This window comes from Dipodomys spectabilis, unplaced genomic scaffold, assembly GCF_019054845.1.
Source record: "Dipodomys spectabilis isolate Male_0828 unplaced genomic scaffold, ASM1905484v1 ptg000119l, whole genome shotgun sequence".
Classification (NCBI taxonomy): Eukaryota; Metazoa; Chordata; class Mammalia; order Rodentia; family Heteromyidae; genus Dipodomys; species Dipodomys spectabilis.
This window is the reverse complement of record NW_024870796.1, coordinates 4,546,386-4,568,933: the sequence shown is the minus strand read 5'-3', so window position 1 is coordinate 4,568,933 and position 22,548 is coordinate 4,546,386. Positions and strand designations below refer to the sequence as shown.

Sequence of the window (22,548 nt, the reverse complement as noted above, 5' to 3'; positions counted from 1 at the left end):
TCCTCTTCTGCTTCTTCCTCTTCTTCTTCTGCTTCTTCTTCTGCTTTTTCTTCTGCTTCTTCTCCTCCTCCTCCTCTTCCTCTTCTGCTTCTCCCTTCTTCTTCCTCTTCTTTCTTCTTTTTCTCCTTCTCTTCCTCCTCCTCCTTTTTCGTTGGTTGTGGGGCTCTAACTCAGGGCCTAGGTGCTGCCCCTGAGGCTTCTGGTCAAGGCTAGCACACTACCACTTTGAGCTGTGTCACTTCCGGTTTTCTGGTGATTGCACTTCCAGTTTTCTGGTTGGTTAAGTGGAGACAAGAATCTCATAGGCTCTCCTGGCAGGGCTGGCTTCCAACCGGGATCCTTAGATCTTAGTCTCCTGAGTAGCTAGGATTATATGTGTGAGCTACCAGCACCCTGCTCCTGAACCCACTTTCTAAACAACCCTCTCACCCCTATGAACCCACACTGCATGTAGAAGTCAGGCCTCTTGCTTGTGAGGCCAGTCCTTGCACCATGTCCCCAGTGCTTTCCCCCCCCACCCCTTAATTCTTACCACAGTCATTTGCTTCCCCCTTGTGGATAAAATTTAAATGATCTATTAAAAATCAGCCCATGTAATTATCTAGCAGCCAGATGTTTATCTCAGCATTGTTTATATTACTGAAAAACTGGAAACAAACCAGACCCTAAATGAGAATTTGGCTAAATAGATTACAGTTTTTCCACACAGGGGAATATGATTATAGTTATTTGCACAGAATGACACAGATGCCCATGGTTTATTGCTAAGGAAAAACCTAATCATGAACCTACAAATGGTGATCTCATTTTTCTAAATAGCTTTGAAAATATGAAAAGATAGCACAGTAACTGGATGTCGATGAAAGTGAACTGTGCAACTCATGGGTGGAGATGGGAGGAAGGGAATGGGAAAGAATGAGGGAACAAATGACACTATGCGAAAGGAAATGAACTTACTACCTGACGTATGTAAAGGTAACCCCGCTGTATATCATCTCTAAAACAACAATAAAGTAAATTAGAAAGAAAAAAGATAGCGTGCTAAATAATAAGGCTTACGTTAGATGATGAACTTCAGTTTACTGTCTTTTTTTTTTTAATTGTCAGTCATGGGGCTTGAACTCTAGGACTGAAAGCTGTCCCTCAGCTCTTCAGCTCAAGGCACAAGTGCTCTACCACTTGAGCCACAGCACCACTTCTGGTTTTCTGGTGGTTTATTAGAGATAAGAGTCTCATAGACTTTCCTGCCCAGGCTGGCTTTGAACTGCGATCCTCAGATCTCAGTCTCCTGAGTAGCTCGGATTAAAGGCATGAGCCACTGGTGCCAGGCTTGACTGTAACATTTTTGTACTTGTGTATCAGAGCTTTAATAATTAAGCTTATGTTAACACTTATAAATACCCCCCTCCCCCCTGCCATTAGTTGATAGTGTCACAGAGCAATCTGAGCTGACAGGTGCCTTTCTGTGTGCCTGTACCCAGACCTCTGGGCAAGACATTTAGAGAGCTCACAAGTTCCCTTACCCATGAGAAATATGTCTTAAGAACCTCCTATGTATGCCTTAAATTATGGATGGAACCAAACCCAATAGGTATATACTATGTTTTTTTTCCCTATACATCCATAAGTGTGATAATTTATAAATTAGGCACAGGTATATAAGATTGGAGTCAGATACCAGTGACTCATACCTGTAATCCTAGCATGGTCTCAGGAGGCTGAGATCTGAGGATTACAGTTCAAAGTCAGCTCAGGAAAGTCTGGGCTGGTTAGCCAGCAAAAATCCAGAAGTAGAGATGTAACTCAAGAGGTAGAGCACCAGCCTTGAAAAATAAAAAGCTAAGGAAAAATGCCCAGGCCCTATGATCTAGTCCTAGTGTTAGCACAAACTAATAATAATAATTATTTTAAAATTGGATAATTATAACAAAATGCTGTAATAAATGCATTTATTTATTTATGTATGTATGCCAGTTGTGGGGCTTGAACTCTGGGCCTGGGCTCTGTCCCTTAGCACTTTAGCTCAAGGCAAGCGCTCTACCACTTCAACCACAGTGCCACTTCCAGTTTTCTGGTGGTTCATTGGAGGTAAAAGTCTCACAGACTTTCCTGCCTGGGCTGGCTTTAAACCACAATCCACAGATCTCAGCCTCCTGAGTAGCTAGGATTACAGGCGTGAGCCACCGGTGCCCAGAATAAATTCTATTTTTTTTTTTTTTTTTTTTTGGGTCCAGTCGTGGGGCCTGAACTCTGGGCCTGGGTGCTGTCCCTCAGCTCTTGAGCTACAGTGCCACTTACGGCTTTTTTCATTTTGCTTATGTGGTGCTGAGGAATCGAACCCAGAGCCTCAGGCATGCAAGGCAAGCGCTCTACCACTGAGCCACCTTCCCAGCTCAATAAATTCTATTTTTAAACATAGGCACTGTTTACTTCTGGAATTTTCCACTTAATTTTTTTTTACATTTTTTATTATTATCTTTAAGTAGTGGTACAAAGAAGTTCCCATTTTACAAAACAGTATATGAGTACAAGGTGTCTGACAACATTGCCTCCCATCACTCCTAACCCATCCCTTCTCTCACTTTTTTTAAAAAATTGAAATTAGGTGATTACATACATTTCACATATTTTACAGTATTGTGGAATGGTGATTCAAATCACAAACACATTTCTTCAAAAGGCAAACTGTCGTTATCATGGTCTATAAAGTTTGTGAATTCTGAGTTTTGACAATACATATTATTTCTTCCACATCAGGTGATGATTACATTTCTTTCCTTTTGCTTAGTGTAGGTTGTTCCACTTAATTTTTTTTTTTTTTTTTGGGTCCGGTTGTGGGGCCTGAACTCTGGGCCTGGGCGCTGTCCCTCAGCTCTTCAGCTCAAGGCGAGCACTCTACCACTTGAACCACAGCGCCACTTCCGGCTTTTTTCTTTTTGCTTATGTGGTGCTGAGGAATTGAACCCAGGGCCTCAGGCATGCAAGGCAAGCGCTCTACCACTGAGCCACCTTCCCAGCCCTCCACTTAATTTTTTGTGTGTACTCTTGGAGTTTGAACTAAGGCCTTTGGCACTGTGCCTTAGCTTATTTACTCAAGGCTAGTGCTCTGCCACTTGAGCCACAGCTCCACTTCTGGCTTTTTGGTAGTTAACTTGATGTAAGAGTCTCACGGACTTTTCTGCCCGGGCTGGCTTTGAACCATGTTCCTCATATCTCAGCCCCTGAGTAGCTAGGATTGCAGGTGTGGGCCACTGGCACCTGATCCCCACTTAATATTTTTGGTCTCAAGTTGAGTGTGAGTAATTAAACTGTGGAAAGCTGAGGATAATGGGGTACTACTAGAAAGGGCACAGGACATCTGGGTAATGGACTGTTTAGGGGCTGTTGTGTCCACCATTACTGGTCAGGCCAATCTGAATCCTGAATCTAACTTTTGTCCCCAACCCAGCCAGATTCACAGCCTAGACAGAATCTAGACCCAGCATAGGCTTACCTTGAAGCACTGTCTGGTACCAAACCATATGTGTAGTGGAAGGCTTAAAGTCTAAATCCGGTGGGTTAGTCAGACTTGCATTGCTGTGACAAAATACTTGAGAAATGAACAGCAACAACAAGAAGAGAGTTCTTTTGGCCCCTGGTGTTAGGAGATGAAATCCATGCTCACCTGTCTCCAGGCCTGAGGTGAAGCAGAGCATCAGGGCTGGGAGAGCGTGGTGGAGCTGAGCTGTTCACTTTAGCCGGGAAGCGTGGGAAAAGGGAAAGGGAGCTAGGGGCCAGGGACAAAATATGCCCTTCAAAGGCATAACCTAAGTGACCTGTGTCCTCGGAATTCAGCTGCAGAGGTGCTAGGCAGGTGCACTTGAGCCCTCTTGGGCATCTGATATATAAACTGCAATAATAGTATGAAAAGAAAGGAAGAAAGGAAAGAAGGAAGGAAGGAGAGGGAGGGAGGGAGGAAAGAAAGAGGGAAGGAGAGAGAAAGAAAGAAAGAAAGAAAGAAAAGGATGAGCTGGGAAGGTGGCTCAGTGGTAGAGCAGGCTTACTTTGCATGCCTGAGGTCCTGGGTTCGATTCCTCAGCACCACATAAGCAAAAAGAAAAAAGCCAGAAGTGGCGCTGTGACTCAAGTGATAGAGTGCTAGCCTTGAGCTGAAGAGCTGAGGGACAGCGCCCAGGCCCAGAGTTCAGGCCCCACGACTGGACCCCAAAAACAAAATAAAACAAAAGAAAGAAGTAAAGGAAAGAAGGAAGGAAAGAAAGGAAAGAGAAGGAAGGAAGGAAAGAAAGAAAAAGAAAGGAAAGGTAGAAAGAAAGAAAGAAAAGAAGGACGGAAGGAAAGAAGGAAAGAGAGAGAGAAAGAAAGAGATAGTTTTTAAAAGGAAATGGACCAGGCATGAGAGACTTCCTTGTTCTTTTTGCAAAGATGTAGGAAAAGCTGTAGTTACTCAGGAGGCTGAGATCTGAGGATAGCAGTTCAAAGCCAGCCCGGCAAGAAAGTCCATGAGACTCTTTTTTTGTTTTTTTCATTTTATTTTATTTATTTATTTATTTTTGTGAACATACTGTACAGAGGGGTTACAATTACATGGGCAGGATAATGCGTACATTTCTTACCAAGCATTGCAGCCTCCTCCTTTGTTTACCCTTCACATCCCTTCCCAGCCTCCCCCTTCCCCCTCATTCTCCCCCCCTCCCACCAACGTTGTAAAGTTCGTTTTGGACATGACAACTTGTACTTCTCATTGTCGCAACAGGTCCACCTGTATCCTTAAACGACTTGTTTTTCCCCATCTCCTCCACAAGTTATACTGACATCAAATATAGTGAAAGCAGGGGTTACACTGTGGGGGAGGGGCATACAAAGCAACAAAGAAATAATCTTATAAATGTGTTAGAAACAAATGCATGAAAGAAAAAAACATTAAAATACATATCTAAGTGTTCATTTTCCTAACATCACATTATCTGACCTTTTCCACTTGACTCACACATATACTAGATATTGCAAATAAGGGAAACCATGGGACCTATGTTTCTTTGGCCTGGCTTACTTCACTTAATATAATTTTTTCCAAGTTTTTCCATTTCCTAACAAATGGGGCAATGTCATTCTTTCTGAAGGAGGCCATGAGACTCTTATATCCAATTAACCTCCAGAAAACTGGAAGTGGTACTGTGGCTCAAGTGGTAGAGCACTAGCCTTGAGCTAAAGAGCTGAGGGACAGCACCCAAGCCCAGAGTTCAAGCCCTACGTATGACAAAAAAAAAAAAAAAAATTAACTGGAGCTGAGCACCACTGGCTCACGCCTGTAATTGTAGCTACTCTGGAGGCCAAAATCTGAGGATCGTGGTTCAGCCTGGGCTAGAAAGTCTGTGTGAGACTCTTTTTTTTTTTTTTTTTGGTCGGTCATGGGGCTTGAACTCTGGGCCTGGGCGCTGTCCCTCAGCTCTTCAGCTCAAGGCGAGTGCTCTACCACTTGAGCTACAGCACCACTTCTGGTTTTCTGGTGGTTTATTGGAGATAGGAGTCTTACGGTCTCTCCTGCCCGGGCTGGCTTTGAACTGTGATCCTCAGATCTCAGCCTCCTGAGTATCTAGGATTACAGGTGTGAGCCACCAGCGCCCGGCTGTGTGAGATTCTTATCTCCAATAAACCACCAGAAAACTGGAAGTGGTGCTGTGGCTCAAGTGGTAGAGCGCTAGCCTTGAGCTGAAGAGCTCAGGAACAGTGTTCAGGCCCAGAGTTCAAGCCCCATGACTGACAACAACAACAAAAGAATTAACTGGGAAAGGCCTTCAAGCAATCACATTTGGGGTAATCTGAGTCAGCCCCATAGCTCCTTCCAGATCCTTAGCTGCCTCTCTTTCCAATCTATACCCTAACTTCCTCAAAAGACACCACACAGATGATGAATGAATGAAGTAGATTTGACATCCGGCTGAGGATCCTCCCTTGTTTGTCCTATAGATCTCTCAGTTCTTTGGCCCTAAGAGTGTATGTCTTGCCAATTCCCTTATGAACCTGCTACAGAATCACAGAAAGTCCTTGGGTTTCCATTGATAACTTGAGTGAATGCCTTATAGCTCTGATCTCATGTCAGTTTCTTTAAGATGTTGAGCAAGACTGGAAGCAGCCACAAATCTCCAGTCTGAATTTAGCCTATCGCTGACATATATGGCCAGCGACGATAGCATTTGGAAGCCCCCAGTTGGCATACAATAGGCACTATCAAAACTGATGGAATTAGAGCTGGGAATGTGGCTTATTGGTAGAGTGCTTGCCTCGCATGCATGAAGTCCTGAGTTCGAGTTTGATTCGTTACTATCACATAAACAGAAAAAGCTGGCAGTGGTGCTGTGGCTCAAGTGGTAGAGTGCTAGCCTTGAGCAAAAGAAGCTCAGGGACAGTGCCCTGAGTTCAAACCCCAGGTCACACACACACACACACACACACACACACACACACACACACACACACACACACACACACACACACACACACACACACACACCAAAAACCTGATAGAATTAGCTCTTTTGTTACTGTTAGACATGGCTGGGAAAATCTACTTCCTCAGTGTTCTCTGGGTTCTCCTGGTCCTAGTGAACAATTCCCAGCTCCCTACCACATGTTTCCATGAGGATTTATTCCCCACAATTCCCACTGAGAAGTTCCATTAATTTCTTTTTTCTTCCCGTTAATTTCTTTTTTATTTTTATCTTTTTTTTTTTTTTGTCGGTCATGGGGCTTGAACTCTGGGCCTGGGCGCTGTCCCTCAGCTCTTCAGCTCAAGGCGAGCGCTCTACCACTTAAGCTACAGCGCCACTTCCGGTTTTCTGGTGGTTTATTGGAGATAGGAGTCTCACGGTCTCTCCTGCCCGGGCTGGCTTTGAACCTCGATCTTCAGATCTCAGCCTCCGGAGTAGCTAGGATTACAGGCGTGAGCCACCAGCGCCCGGCTCTTTTTTTTTCTTGTGCCAGTCCTAGAGCTTGAACTTGGTCTGAGCACTGCCCTTGACCTCTTTAGCTCAAGGCTAGCACTCTCCCACCACCTGAAGCCACAGCTCCACTTCCAGCTTTTTGCTGGTTCCTTGGAGGCAAGAGTCTCAAGCACTTTCCTGCCTGGGCGGGCTTCAAACTGTGATCCTCAGATCTCAGCCTCCTGAGTAGCTGGGATTACAGGTGTGAACCACTAGCTGCCCCCTCTGTTAATTTCTTCAAACAGTGTTTCACGGATGGCTCCCAGGTTAACTAGAGAATTGGCAGGAATGAAGAGCAGTGTTGCAGACAATGCCACAAGGACAATGGAAGCAGAGAGCCAGTCTGCTGGGACGCTACCTCTGCTGCCACTGAACACAAACACTGCCGCTTGTACAGGTGTCACTCCTGGAGTTCAACACTGGATCTAAGAGTTGGCACCGCAGACTTCACTGTGTCTTGCCAACCTGATGCTGCTGCCACTGACACCAGAAAAAAGCCTCCACTGTCTTTGTGGCTTTGTGTCATTAGTTTCAGGTTCAGAATCCCAGATAAGCACATCTGATTGGCAGAGTGTGAGGCCAGGGCTTCCGCTGGCAAAGCAGCTCCAGTACTAGGTATCTTTTCAGTGCAGCTTCTCTTCTGGGAAACAAGGAATTATTTGAATACAAACGGGACTCAGAAACTGGGCATTATTATTACACATATGACCATACCTGTAATCCTAGCTACTCAGGAAGCTGAGATCTGAGGATCATGGTTCAAAGCCAGCCAGGGCAGGAAAGTCTATAAAACTCTTACCTCTAATTGACTATCAAAAAATGCTGGAAGTGAAGCTATGGCTCATATGGTAGAGCATTAGCCTTGAGCAGAAAAGCTCAGGGACAGTGCCCAAGCCCTGACTTCCAATCCCAGGAGCAATACAATAAACCAATAAAAATGACATATTTGATGTTGTACGTAAATGCCACAGGATGTAACAGAGACACAAACTTGCTTTTTAGCAATACCACATGTAACAGCACACTGCCAGTGTCTCAGCAGGTTCTAAATAACTAGTGATTTCTATTAGCGCTGTCTTAACACTCTCGTAATTACTATCTTAATCCCATTCTAATCATAGTCATCATTATTACAGTGTCAACCTATAGGGATTAAATAAGACCTCAAAAAGCTCAGGAGATGAGAGAAAACACAAAGAGGATTTGAGAGGCCCTGCTGATGCCAACACGTTACCACCTCCAGAGAGAAGGGGATAACTCTACATTGACTAAAATTCAGTTTTGACCCTGAGACTCCCATCTGTAAAATGCCCTTTTCCATATGAAGGAACACGTTCACAGGCTCCAGGGATTTGGGCTCGGGCATCAGCGGCTGATTGTACTCTTTCTTCTTTTTTTTTTTGGTTGGTCGTGGGGACTGAACTCTGGGCCTGGGCACTGTCCCTCAGCTTTCAGATCAAGGCTGGCACTCTACCACTTGAGCCACAGCGCCATTTCCAGCTTTCTCTGCTTATGTGCTACTGAGGAATCAAACCCAGGGCCTCATGCATGCAAGGCAAGCACTCTACCACTGAGCCACCTTCCCAGCCCTGATTGTACTCTTATTTGGGTGAAGCCAGTGAGAAGGCTGAAATGAAAGGAAATGAGGTAGAAGGTACAGCCAGGGTCTGATCTCAGGTGCTGTGATAAAGCTTGCCTAGAAACCAAGGGAAGGGCTGGGAATGTGGCTAACTGGTAGAGTGCTTGCCTAGCATGCATGAAGCCTGGGTTCGATTTCTTAGTACCCATAAACATAAAAAGACAGAAGTAGTGCTGTGGCTCAAGTGGTAGAGCACTAGCCTTGAGCAAAAGAAGCTCAGGGACAGTGCCCAGGTCCTAAGTTCAAGCCGCAGGACTGACAAAACACACACACACACACACACACACACACACACACGTGCGCGCACAAAGGAACACACACACACACACCAAAAACAAACCAAGGTATGCATTTTGCATTTTATTCTGGGGATGGATTCTTTGGTATATTACCAGCATATATCTTTTACAAAGATGATGCAGTGCCATGTGGCAAATTGGCTACAGTGGGAGCAGAGAAGCTGTTCAATTAGGGGGTCCCCCAAATGCTCCTTGCATTAGAATAGTGGGGGAGGAGCTGGGCTCTGGTGGCTCATGCCTATAACCCTAGCTACTCAAGAGGCTGAGATGTGAGGATCATGGTTTGAAGCCAGCCAGGGCAGGAAAGTCCTTGAGACTCTTATCTCCAATAAACCACCAGAAAACCGGAAGTGGAGCTGTGGCTCAAAGTGAAAAAACTCAGGGACAGTTCCCAGGCTTGAATGCAAGCCCCATGATTGACAAGAAAAAAAGAATAGTGGGGGAGGAGTGGAGGAGGTAAGAAATGGGATCATGGTTTCTTTCTTTCTTTCTGTCTGCCATGGGGCCTGAACTCTGGGCCTGGGCGCTGTCCCTCAGCTCTTTAGCTCATGGCTAGCACTCTACCACTTGAGCCACAGCAACACTTCTGGCTTCTTCTGCTTACGTGGTGCTAAGGAATCAAACCTAGGGCCTCATGCATGCAAGGCAAGCACTCTACCACTGAGCCACCTTCCCAGCCCCAGGATTATGGTTTCTGTGGAAAGTATAGAGAATTACGGATGATTTCAAACCTTGTGGCTTGAGCAGCTGTGTGGATGGCAGTGGTAGTATGGAGTGCTGTCAAGGTTTTGGTGTGTTGTGCAGGAAGTAGAATTAGATTTCAAGTGTCCGGTAGACATCCAAGTGGAGGTGTTGAGTAGGCAGTCATGTATATCTTAGACTAGACTAGAATTAAGGGTATAGATAGGAGACAAATATATCATTACTCTATGCTTAATATAACCTTTGGACAGAGTGAAAGTTGAACATATTATTTATTATCCAAAATAGCTTTTTTTTTTTTTTTTTTGAGACAGGATCTCACTCTGTGACTCAATCTGGCCTCAAACTCCTGGGATCAAGAAATCTGCTTTGAGGTGTTGGGAAGGTAGTTCAGTGGTAGAGTGCTTGCCTTGCATGCATGAGGCCCTGGGTTCAATTCCTCAACACTACATAAGCAGAAAAAGCCGCAAGTGGCCCTACGGCTCAAAGTGGTAGAGTCCTAGCCTGAAGAGCTGAGGGACAGTGCCCAGGCCCAGAGTTCAGGCCCCAGTACTGACCAAAAAAAAAAAAAAAAGAAGAAGAAAAATCCTGCTTTGAGTCTAGCACTGGTGGCTAACACCTGTAATCCTACCTACTCAGAAGGCTGAAGAGGTCAGTTAGCATTCTACCACTGAAGAGTCACATTTCTGCCTGTGCTGGCTTCAAACCATAATCCTCAGATCTCAGCCTCCTGAGTGGCTCCAGTTAGAGCGCCCCAGGAAACAACAATAACAAAACTTTAAAAGGAGCCGAGACAGCCTGGCATAGCTGAGATCTAAGGATCACTTTAAAGCCAGGCTGCTCAGGCAGAAAAGTCCCAGTAAGACTCTAATCTCCAATTAACCACTCAAAATACCAGAAGGAGTTCTGTGGCTCAAAGTGGTGGAACTCTAGCCTGGAGCAAAATGAGCTCAAGGACAGTGCCCAGGCCCTGAGTTCAAACCCCACGACTGATTAAAAAAAAGGGGGGGGGGGCAAGACATTGTGGGGACCTGAGATTAAAGAAGGTTTTGTTCCTTTAACACCGAGTGTTGATGATTACAGTAGACAGTTCAGGGAGCTCACAAACCACTGATGGCCTGCTTCTCCCCACGGGCTCAGATTTAATTGATTCTGGAGTGTCGCCAGGTTCACAGAGATTTTTTTTTTTTAAAGCTCCCAGGTGATCTTTACCATGCTTTGAGGGGACAATCCTAGCACACGACAGATTTCATTGCTCTCGCAAGGTCTTCGCTTAACCCAGGCAGCACCATTTGAATGACTAAACCTTTTCCATGACAGTATCCCGTTTTCTGCATTGCACCCACAGGCAAATGAGGGCAAGAATCAGTCATTGCATCCCGAGGGAGAAGTGGGGAAGACAAGACAGGAAGGGGACCCCGATGGTCCCCCCCCCCCCCCCCCCCCCGCCCTGCGGGACTCCCCCAGCCGCGAGCGATGCTTCCCGCGCGCGGGCCGCGCGGACGCCAGTGCGCACGCGCAGACGGCGGGGGCGCGCGAGCAGCGGTTCGTGCGCGGGCTCGGCGCAGGGCGCGCGCTCCCGACGCCGCCGCCGCCGCCGCCTCCACCGCCCGGGGATCGTCTCGGCTCTCGACTTCCCCCTGGCCGCCGTGCGGGAGGGAGGCCGAGATGGCCGATGAGATCGCCAAGGCTCAGGTCGCCCGGCCTGGTGGCGACACGATCTTCGGGAAGATCATCCGCAAGGAAATCCCCGCCAAAATCATTTTCGAGGACGACCGGGTACGGCGTGGGGACTCGCCGGCTCTCCCCGCCGCGAGTGGGTGGGGGGAGAGCGGACCGCGGCGAGAGCGGGCCCGGCCGCCCTGGCCCGGCGCCCCGCGGCGGCCTCCCGGCGCGTGCCGGCGCTCCGGTTACGCGTTATCGGCCCCGGGGTGCGGCCGGCGGGGCCTGGACGCCGCGGGGCCGGCTTCCCCGGGGGACCGCCCGCCCCGGCCCTCGCAGGTGGCGGCAATCTCGCCCGCGCTCTGCCCGGCCGGACCCGGGGGAAACCCGATCGCGCCCGGCCGCCACGTGGGCCGGGGCCTCCGCGATCTCCCGCGCGCGGCTCCCGCGGCGCCGCCCGCCCCGCGCCGCGCCCTGCGGGACCACGGGGGAGCCCCCGGCCCGGCCCCGCGTCGCGATCTCCTCCGACCGCCCTCACCTCCGCACCCGCGGACGGTTCCTGCGGGGGGGCAGGAAATCTGTGAACACCCGCCGACCCAGCTCACTAGTTCGGAGTGAGATCCCCGCGCGGGTCACCCACCCGGGTCTACTAGTTCCCGCACGGTGTGTGCAAGGGTTCGCGTCTCAGATCCAAGCTGGGCCAGGGGTCGGCTGGCTTGGGGAGAAGTTCCACAAGCCGTCTGTTGAGTTACCTTGGGGAGGGAGGGGAGGCAAGAGGAGAAAAACCGGTCGCCTGTACTTAGGAGTGAGAGCATTATCTAAGGTTCAATTCGGTTCCTTGAGGTGAATGTGACTTCAGTATCTTTACGTGTCACTGGTTAGGAAGGAAGTGTATTTTTGAAAACGTAATTTAAAAGCGATTGCCTTTTATATCTAAGTAGTTATGGAAATGACCTATGAACTCCAGTGATGCAGCATTTTTTGAGGGAGTAGCCAGTAAAATTACTCTGGACAAACACGAAGGTTCTCTTGGGCAATCTCCACCTTCCACAGACAACAAGAGATTTAAATTAAAAATTTTTTTTACAAGTATGTTCTGTGTATGTCTATAGCTTCTGGTGTGGTAAATAATTGGGCTAACTGCTTGTACTGTTCAGTTTTACAATAGGGAATGGATATAATATATATATATATGTGTAATATAATATATATATATATATGTTGAATAAAGTGGAAAGAATCAAACATGTTACTGCTGAAACCGATCAGTACCTGTGGTGGAAAAACAGAAATTTCATAACCAGGACTGTTATGAGCCACACCTCCAGTCTTTCTTGAGGATTCATTAAAAAATTGTAGCGGGGCACTGATGACTCACGCCTGTAATCCTAGCTACTCAGGAGGCCGAGATCTCAGGATCATGGTTGGAAGCCAGCCCAGGAAGAAAAGTCTCCAACAAACCACTTAGGAAACAGGAAGTGGTGCAGTGGCTCAAGTGGTAGAGCACTAGCCTTGAGCTGAAGAGCTGAGGGACAGCTTTCAGGCCCAGAGTTCAAGCCCCATGACTGGAGAAAAAAAAAATTGTATATGTGGTTGGGCTCTGGTTGCTCACACCTGCAATCTTAGCTACTTGGACGTCTGAGATGTGAGGATCCCCATCCAAGCCAGCCAGGGTAGCAAAATCCACGAGATTCACCTCCAACTAACCAATCAGAAAACTGGGAGTGACACTGTGGCTCTTAAGTGGTAGAGCCTTGAGCAGAAGAGCTCTGAGAAAGCGTCCAGGCTCTGAGTTCAAGCCCCATCACTGACAAAATTAGCATTTCAAGTTGAGCCACACAAAAAGCATTTTAAGATAGACTTTAAATTGGAGGCAGTAGTCTCTCGGGAATGCAGTTGGAAAAGCTATGAGGGTAGTGAGCTAGGAAGGTTCGTGACAGGTGCTAGAAGATTGAGTTGCTTGTCTGCTTGAGATCCTCAATGGGTTGGAGACATGCTACTTTCTACTCTTCTGGGATCACAGTTTAAATGTCACTGACTCAGAACCCTTGTCTAAGAATGTTCAGTCTAGCCGGGTGCTGGTGGCTCACGCCTGTAATCCTAGCTACTCAGGAGGCTGAGATCTGAGGATCACGGTTCAAAGCCAGCCCGGGCAGGAGAGACCGTGAGACTCCTATCTCCAATAAACCACCAGAAAACTGGAAGTGGCGCTGTAGCTCAAGTGGTAGAGCGCTGGCCTTGAGCTGAAGAGCTGAGGGACAGTGCCCAGGTCCAGAGTTCACCAACCACGACCAACCAAAAAAAAAAAAGAATGTTCAGTCTAACTAAACCAGGCTTTTTTTTTTCTTACCTTCTTTTGGGACTTGCACAGCCAGTAGTAACTATATCTTTAAAGTTGTTTTGCCGTGAGACTGTGGAACCTTGTATATGAATCAGTGCCTCCCACGTGGTTGTTTATTGAGGATGATCTAGTACTAAAATTTGCATTTTCTCTTTCCTAGTGTCTTGCTTTCCATGACATTTCCCCTCAAGCACCAACCCATTTTCTGGTGATCCCCAAGAAACACATATCCCAGATTTCTGTAGCTGAAGATGATGATGAAAGTGTGAGTATATATCTACACTTGATTTTTGTTTTCCTGCTTTTTCAATTGAAAAGCTTTAGTTTTGTTCTTGGGGATAACACACTTAACTTCCTAAGGCCATTACAAAGGAAAACCAAAAAACCACCAGGTTACTTGACAGTATTGTTTCACTCTAATAAAACACGTAGCCGGGCGCCAGTGGCTCACGCCTGTCATCCTAGCTACTCAGGAAGCTGAGATCTGAGGATCACAGTTCAAAGCCAGCTGGGGCAGGAAAGTCCGTGAGACTCTTATCTCCAATTAACCACTCAGAAAACCAGAAGTGGCTCAGTGGCTCAAGTGGTAGAGTATTAGCCTTGAGTTGAAGAGCTGACGGACAGTGTTCAGGCCCAAGCCCCATGACTGACAAAAAAACAAACAACAAAAAATACAGGTATTCAGAGCTACAGTGCATTAGATGCCACAAGACTGATAATTTGGTGTAATATATGATTGAACTGGAGAAAAAAAAAACCGGTATAAGTAGGGAATATTGAAATGATACCTGAAATTTTAGCAACAGAAACCTTATTTATTTGTTTTTGCTGGTCCTGGGGCTTGAACTCAGGGCCTGGACACTGTCCCTGAGCTTCTTTTGCTCAAGACTAGCGCTCTACCACTTGAATCAGGGTGCTACTTCTGACTTTTTCTGAGTAGTGTATTAGAAATAAGAGTCTCACAGATGTTCCTGGAGGTCCGGCTTCAAACCTCTCTCAGGTCTCAGCCTCAAAGCCTTGTAAAGGATAATTTCTGCAAAAACATCTGAGGCATAGTCAACAGAAAGTCACCAATATGGATCTTCATAGTCAGCAAATCATTATCCAAATCAGAGATCATGATATCCACACATGATGCCAGTGAACCCTCCGGTTCCCAGGTATGAACACACACGCTTGGTATGTCTGAGGTTTGGTTTCTAGATCCAGAAATTATAGCTGGAACTAGCAGTCTAGCCTGTGGCCCAAATCTGGCTGGCTGCCTGTTTTTACAAATAAAGTTTTTTGTTTTGTTTGTTTTTTGCCAGTTGTGGGGCCTGGGCACTGTCCCTCAGCAATTCAGCTCAAGGCTAGTGCTCTACCACTTGAGCCACAGTGCCACTTCCAGCTTTTTCTGCTTTGTAGTGCTGAGGAATCGAACCCAGGGCCTCATGCATACAAGGCAAGCACTTTACCACTGAGCCACCTTCCCAGCCCCTACAAATAAAGTTTTATGGAACACAGTCACTCATTTGTTGAACTCTACTGTTCATGGTGCTTTTACACTACAGAATTGAGTAGCCTTGTGCAGGTACTGGGACTTGAACTCAGGGACTTTTGCTCTTGTGTAGCTTTTGCTCTTGTGTACCTTTTGTGCTTAAGACTAGTAATCTACCACTTGAGCCATTCTTCCACTTTGACTTTTTGCTGTTGAATTGGAGATAAGAGGCTCATGGAAAGGCTGAGAATGTGGCTTAGTGGTAGAGTGCTTGCCTAGTATACAGGAAGCCCTGGGTTCGATTCCTCCGTACCACATACGCAGAAAAAGCCAGAAGTAGCGCTGTGCCCCTTAAGCAGTAGAGCACAAGCCTTGAGCAAAAGAAGCTCAAGGACAGTGCCCAGGCCCTGAGTTCAAGCCTGAGGACTGGCGGAAAAAAAAAAAAAAAATCATGACTTTTCTGTTCAAGGCTGGATTTGAACCAAGATCTTCAGATCTTAGCCTCCTGAGTTGCTAGGATTACTGGTGTGAGCCATTGGTGCCTCATCTAGATATAAAATTTTAACTCAAACACTTGTACCAATTAGAGAGTTCAGCCAGGCACCAGTGGCACACACCTAGAATCAGCTCCTCAGGAGGCTTAAATCTGAGGATTACAGTTCAAAGGCAGCCTAAGTAGGAAAGTCTGTGAGACTTACCTCCATTTAACCACCAAAAAAATCTGGAAGTGTCTATGTGGCTCAAGGGGTAGAGTGCTAGCCTTGAGCTAAAAAGTTTGGGGGACAGGACCCAGGACAAGTACCAGGATAGGCATCCCCCCCCCAAAAAAAAGCAAAAGCTAATGTGAGTGTCTAATGGTAAAGCCCACATCCAAGACTGGCTTTGAACCGAAATTCTCAGATCTCAGCCTCCTGGGCAGCTAGGATTACAGGCATGAACCACTAGTGCCTGGCCCATGAGACTCTTATCTCCAATAAACCACTGAGAAAACCAGGCAAAAACGTCCATGAGGGGCTGGCTGGGAATGTAGCTTAGTGGTAGAGTGCTTGCCTAGCATTCATGAAGCCCTGGGTTTGATTCCTTAGTAGCACATACACAGAAAAGGCTGGAAGTGGCTCTGTGGACAGTGCCCAAGCCTTGAGTTCAGTCCCTAGGACTAGGGAGCGGGTGAGAGGGGGGAGGGGGAAGGGGAAATGACAAAAAAGTCCATGAGACTTTTCTGAGTTCAAGCCCCACAACCAACCCCCCAAAAAAAACCTCACGGGCTTTCCTGCCTGGGCTGGCTTTGAACCCTGATCCTCAGATCTCAGCCTCCTGAGTAGCTAGGATTACAGGTGGGAGCTCTTTATTCCAGGGCAGCTCTTGTCTATAAGGATGACAGAACGTAGATTTTTATTCAGTTAATTTCCTAAGTTAGGGTTTTAAGAATCAGCTCTTTTTAAAGAGAAGACACGGTTCTTTGCCAGAAAATAATTACTGAGTTAATGTTCAAACTCTGCTAACTCATAATGAAATGTATGATCAATTCTAGTTCCCAATGGTTATAATTTAACTTTTAAATGGGAATTTTTGTTTGAAGTTGGCTCATGGAAATATAGGGCTCCTCCCCCCCCCCCCCCCTTTTTTTTTTTTTTTGGCCGGTCCTGGAGCTTGAACTTAGAGCCTGGGCACTGTCCTTGAACTTCTCTGTGCTCAAGGCTAGTGCTCTACCACTTGAGCCACAGCATCACTTCTGTTTTTTTCTGTGTATGTGGTACTGAGGAATCGAACTCAGGGCTTTGTGCATGCTAGGCAAGCACTCTACCGCTAAGCCACCTTCCCAGCACCAGGTAGCCCTTTTTTAAAATAAAATTTGGTCATTATGCCTTTGTGGGGCTGCCTGGGAACATCTTCAGTCATCAAAATATTTGATGACAAAACATTTTTCTTTCCCCCTATAACTCTGTGTGTGACTTAGTAGATTTTGCTGTGGACATGGAGGAACTGTTCCTGTCTCAGGACTTGTAGTGCCTGCCTGGGGGCAAACACATGGTCTCACTGTGGGTCATCCTGTTTCTGGCTTTTGGTACTGTGTGTGGACAGTTTGTCTGTTTTAATAAGAAAATGACTTGTTTGTTGCCAGCTTTCTTCCTTGATTAAAAAATTAAAGAGCCAGGTGCCCGTGGCTCACGCCTATAATTCTAGGTAACTCAGGAGGCTGAGATCTGAGGATCGAGGTTGGAAGTCAGTCCAGGCAGGATAGTGCTTGAGACTCTTATCTCCAGTTAACTACCAAAAAGCTGGAAGTAGAGCTGTGGCTCAAGTGGTAGAGTACTAGTTTAAGCTAAAGCTCTCAGGGACAACACTTAGGTCCTGAGTTCAAGCCCCTGGACCAGTACCAAAAACAAACAAAAAAAGTTAACATGAAAAGAGTTGGCTACACTTCTGCTTCTTTGCTTATGTTTCCCATGGGTGGAGAACAAAAATGGTGTTAGTATCCTCTTTCGCCAGCATTTTTTAAATTTTTATTTTTTTTGTCAGTCATGGGGTTTGAACTTTGGGCCTGAGTGCTTCCCTGAGCTCTTCAGCTTAAGGTTAGTGCTCTACCACTTGAGCCACAGCACCACTTCTGATTTTGGGGGGGTTAATTGGAGATAAGAGTCTCACAGACTTTCCTGTCCAGGCTGGCTTTAAACCAAGATCCTCAGATCAGCTTCCTGAGTAGCTAGGATTACAGGCATGAGCCACTGGCACCCGACAAACACAAGCATTTTCCTTTTTCTCTTTCTTTCTTTCTTTTTTTTTTTTTTTGTCATTTGTGGGGCTTGAACTCTGGACCTAGGCACTATTCCTCAGCTCTTCAGCTCAAAGCTAGCACTCTAGCACTTGAGCCACAGTGTCACTTTGCCCAGCATTTTAACAAGCTTTCAAGAAAAGAAAAGGAAGGGGAAAGACCATTTCTATTGCCGTAGTAAACATCAGGATCTTGATGTATATTTGATCAAAGCCATAATTTGATTTGTTTTTTTTTTTGGGGGGGGGGGGCCAGTCTTGGGACTTGAACTCAGGGCCTAGGCATGGTTCCTTAGCCGCTGTGCTCAAGGCTAATGCTCTACCAGTAGAGCATACTTTTGTTACTTAGTTGGAGAACAGAGTTTCGTGGACTTTCCTACCTAGGTTGGCTTCGAACAGTGATCCTCACACAGATCTTAGCCTTCTGAGTAGCCAGAATTGCAGGCATGAGCTACAGGTGCATGGCTTTTCATCTTTTTGTTTTTGTTTTTTGTTTGTTTGTTTTTTTGGGTCCGGTCGTGGGGCCTGAACTCTGGGCCTGGGCGCTGTCCCTCAGCTCTTCAGCTCAAGGCTAGCACTCTACCACTTGAGCCACAGCGCCACTTCCGGCTTTTTTCTTTTTGCTTATGTGGTGCTGAGGAATCGAACCCAGGGCCTCCAGCATGCAAGGCAAGCGCTCTACCACTGAGCCACCTCCCCAGCCCCTTATCTTTATATATATATATTTTTTTGACAGTGAAGCTAGCCTGGATCTTGTGATCCTGCTGCCTTAGCCTCTTAGATACTGGGATTACCATTAGGCCTGCCTTAATTTCATACTCTTAACTGGACGATTTTTTAAAATTTCTTGTGCTTAAGACACGTGTTTTTTTCTTTTCCAGCTTCTTGGACATTTGATGATTGTTGGCAAGAAATGTGCTGCTGATCTGGGCCTAAAGAAGGGCTATCGCATGGTGGTGAATGAAGGTGTAGATGGCGGCCAGTCTGTCTACCATGTTCATCTCCATGTTCTTGGGGGTCGTCAGATGCACTGGCCTCCTGGTTAAGCATGCTCCAGGGTAACTTTCCTTCTCTAGGCAGAGATGAGTCTTGCAAGTTCTAATATGTTTTAAATGGCAGGTATTTTTTTTTCCTATGTATGGAACTACTAAAGACATTTAAAAACCTATGCCTAATAAAAGACTTCATTGCATGGTGTGAGAGTCTGGGAATTGATTTATTATTTTAAGAAATATATTTGTTGGCGGGCTGGGAATGTGGTTAAGTGGTAGAATGCTCACCTAGCATGTATGAAGCCCTGGGTTCAATTCCTAAGTACCACATACACAGATAAAAACAGAAGTGGTGCTGTGGCTCATGTGGTAGACTGCTAGCCTTGAACAAAAGAAGCTCAGGGACAGTGCCCAAGCTCAGTTCAAGTCCCAGGACTAGCAAAAAAAAATTTTGTTGGAATGAGAAGCTTCTCACATTTTCTCCCAATGTGCCCAATATTTGAACATTGAATTGTTAGAATAGAGTGACTGACCTGAGATAGAAGTATTGATATGTTTGGTCCAGAATGTAGAAATTGTGGCGCTAAAGATAATGTCCAGACTACATGTTATATCTAAATTCTTAGGAGAGTTATGGAGAGATAAAGGATTTACTGGGCACAGATGGCTCACACCTATAATCCTAGCTACCTAGGAGGCTGAGATCTGAGGACTGTGGTTCAGAGCCAGCCCAGACAGGAAAGTCTGTGAGACTCATCTCCAATTAACCACCAGAAAACCAGAAGTGGCACTGTGCCTCAAGTGGTAGAGCACTTGCCTTACACTGAAGAGCTGAGGGACAGCGCCCAGGCCCAGAGTTCAAGCCCAGAACCAACAAAAAAAAAAAAGGAAAAAAAAGTCAGGTTTGTCACAGAATCTCATGACTGAGTGAAATCAAATTATTGATACCCTGCTATTTGAATTTGATCTGGCTGGGTGTTGTAGTACAAGTTTATAATCCCAGCACTAGGGAGCTAGAGGCAGAAGAATTGTGATTACCAGCTGGCACTCTACCACTTGAACTATACCTCCCAGTTCCAGCTTTTTGCTGGTTAATTGGAATAACAGTTTCTCAGATTTGTCTGCCCCGGGTGACTTGAAAACATGATCCTCACATCAGCCTCCCGAGAAACTAGGATTACAGGCATGAGCCGCTGGCACCTAGCCTTTGAATAATCTTGATTTTTTTTTTTTTCTCTTCAGAATGGTGGATTAGACTGAGGCTTTTAAGCACTTGCTAGGTAAGCATTTCAACACTTGAGCCACACCTCCCTTAAGCCTATACTTAGAGATGCTGACGAGCCAGTATGTGTTCCCAGAGTAAGTAGAATAGTAAAGAGCTACATTTTATGTAGGAAGTTGAAGGGATAGAGAAACTAGTGATTTTGACGCTTTAGGAGCTATATTTTTAAATATCAGTCGGTGAGGGGTTTAGGCTGACTGAATAAGGACCCTTCATAGCCAGAAATTATCTTGACAAATTAAGAATTTTCAAGAAGGTGGGCTATGGTTCTACAGTGGAAATAAATAGGCAGGGGAGGGGGAGGATCTTTTAATGATTGCGATCATTCAGAAGACACTCTAATACAATGTCCCAAGGTTATCTAACTTATTGGTTCTTGGATAAAAGACTGTCCAGTACATTAGGTTAAACTGAGTGCTCTGCAAATAAAATACACGATAATTCTTATTTTTGTTGGTCTTGGAGCTTGAACTTGGTCTGGAGCTTTTTTGCTCAAGGTTAGCACTCTACCACTTTGAACCACAGCTCTTGTTCCACCCCTTTGCAGGTTATTTGGAGATAAGAGTGTCATGGCTTTACCTGCCTGAGCTGGCTTGGAACTGGGATTCTCAGCCTAAGTAGCTAGGATTACAGGTGTGAGTCACTAGCACCTAGTGATTTACATCATCATCATTATTATTGGTCATGGGGCTTGAACTCAGGGCCTGGGTGCTATCCCTGAGCAATTTTTGCTCAAGACTAGTGCTCTACCAATTTCAGCCACAGCGCCACTTCTGATATTCTAGTGGGTAACTGGAGATAAGAGTCTCACAATGTCTCACAGACTTTTCTGCCTGGGCTGGCTTTGAACCAAGATCCTCAGATCTCAGCCACCTGAGTAGCTAGGATTACAGGCATGAGCCACCAATGCCCAGCTTGATTTATATTATTCTTAAGTATACTGCAAGTCATCACAAGAATAGGAAGATCAGTTAACTTAAAATTATGCAGGGCAGGGCTGGGAAGGTAGCTCAGTGGTAGAGTGCTTGCCTTGCTTGCTTGCGGCCCTGGGTTTAATTCCTCAGCACCACATAAGCAGAAAAAGCTGGAAGTGGTGCTGTGGCTCAAGTAGTAGAGTGCTAGCCTTGAGCTGAATGGCTGAGGGACAGCGCCCAGAGTTCAGGCCCCACGACCGCCCCCAATAAATAAATATGCAGGGCACCAATGGCTCACTTCTGGAATCCCAGCTACCCAGAAGCCTGAAATCTGAAGATCGCTGAAGCCAGCATGGTTAGGAAAGCCCGTGAGACTAATCTCCAGTAAACCAGTAAAAGGCCGGAAGTGAAGCTCTGTGGCTCAAATGGTGGAATGCTGGCCTTGAGCCAAAAGGTTCAGAGAGTGCTCAGGCCCTGAGTTCAAGCTCTAGGACCAGCATGTACACACATACACACACACGTAAATCATAAAAAAGGAAAAGTGCCTTGGAGATCCATAGGTCTTTTAATTTTAATTAAATTTTTAATTTTAAATAATTGACCTAGCTAAAAATTAATATTAGACTGTTGGCAGAGGGAAGGTGAAAAATGATTGGGCAGAACAAAATTGTGAGGGTTTGTTTTTGTTTTGTCAATCCTGGGGCTTGAACTCAGGGCCTGGGCACTGTCCCTGAGCTGCTTTTGCTCACAGCTAGCACTCTACCACTTGAGCTCCAGCGCACTTCTGGCTTTTTCTTTGTAGTGTGGTACTGAGGCATCGAACCCATGGCTTCATGCATGCCAGGCAAGCACTCTACCTACCACTAAGCCACATTCCCTAGTCTTTTTTTTTAAATCTGGGTTTTGAACTCAAGACCTGCTTGCTAGGCAGAAATTTATCTTGATGCTTGCAAGGCCCTACGTGAAGGTACTTAATATGCTTTATAGTTGTTCATGATGATGTCATTGCTAATTAATTACCATCCAGCAAAGCAGTTAAATTGCTTGAGTGCTCTGCAAATCTAATGCAGGAGGCAAGATAAGGCAGATTTAGAGGGTGAGACTAGCCTCTGGGATCAGGCCCAGAGGATTCGTAGCTCAGATTTACTAGCTTTGGTAATTTGGTAAATTATTTAATCTCACCTTACAGGAGAAAAATGACTGCACTGCAGAACTTCTGGAAGTGTCCAATCAATGCCTTCCGCGGTAGTGGTGGCTTGGTTTTTGTCACATTGCCAAGGAGACGGTTGCCAAGGAGACGGTCGCTGCTGGGAAATACTAAAATACTTTAATAGACGTGCCTCATTCCCAACTGGCAGTAAAGACCAGCCACTCGTTAAATACCAACGCAGGCTGGGCGCCAGAGGCTCCCGGCCGGAAGTGACTCTGCCCCTAACAAACATGGCCTCCGAGCGACTTCCGCTCTCCCGTCTGTCATTCGGCTCCGCC

The 22,548-nt window shown here is 46.2% G+C and overlaps 1 protein-coding gene across 1 annotated transcript; it reads left to right on the top strand.

Annotated features, from left to right (window-relative positions):
- Nucleotides 1–11,205: 11,205 nt before the first annotated feature.
- Nucleotides 11,206–19,069, top strand: Hint1 (histidine triad nucleotide binding protein 1). Its single transcript, XM_042688995.1, has 3 exons — nucleotides 11,206–11,399; nucleotides 13,784–13,888; nucleotides 18,754–19,069. Exons 1-3 carry the CDS (start codon nucleotides 11,289–11,291, stop codon nucleotides 18,916–18,918), a joined length of 381 nt encoding a protein of 126 aa, XP_042544929.1. The 5' UTR covers nucleotides 11,206–11,288; the 3' UTR covers nucleotides 18,919–19,069.
- Nucleotides 19,070–22,548: the final 3,479 nt, after the last annotated feature.

Bases quoted from the DNA above. Each gene is read 5' to 3' on its own strand.
- Hint1 (XM_042688995.1), top strand. From the start codon at position 11,289: ATGGCCGATGAGATCGCCAAGGCTCAGGTCGCCCGGCCTGGTGGCGAC. The intron at 11,400-13,783 runs GTACGGCGTGGG...TCTCTTTCCTAG, and splicing joins TCATTTTCGAGGACGACCGG to TGTCTTGCTTTCCATGACAT. The intron at 13,889-18,753 runs GTGAGTATATAT...TTTCTTTTCCAG, and splicing joins CTGAAGATGATGATGAAAGT to CTTCTTGGACATTTGATGAT.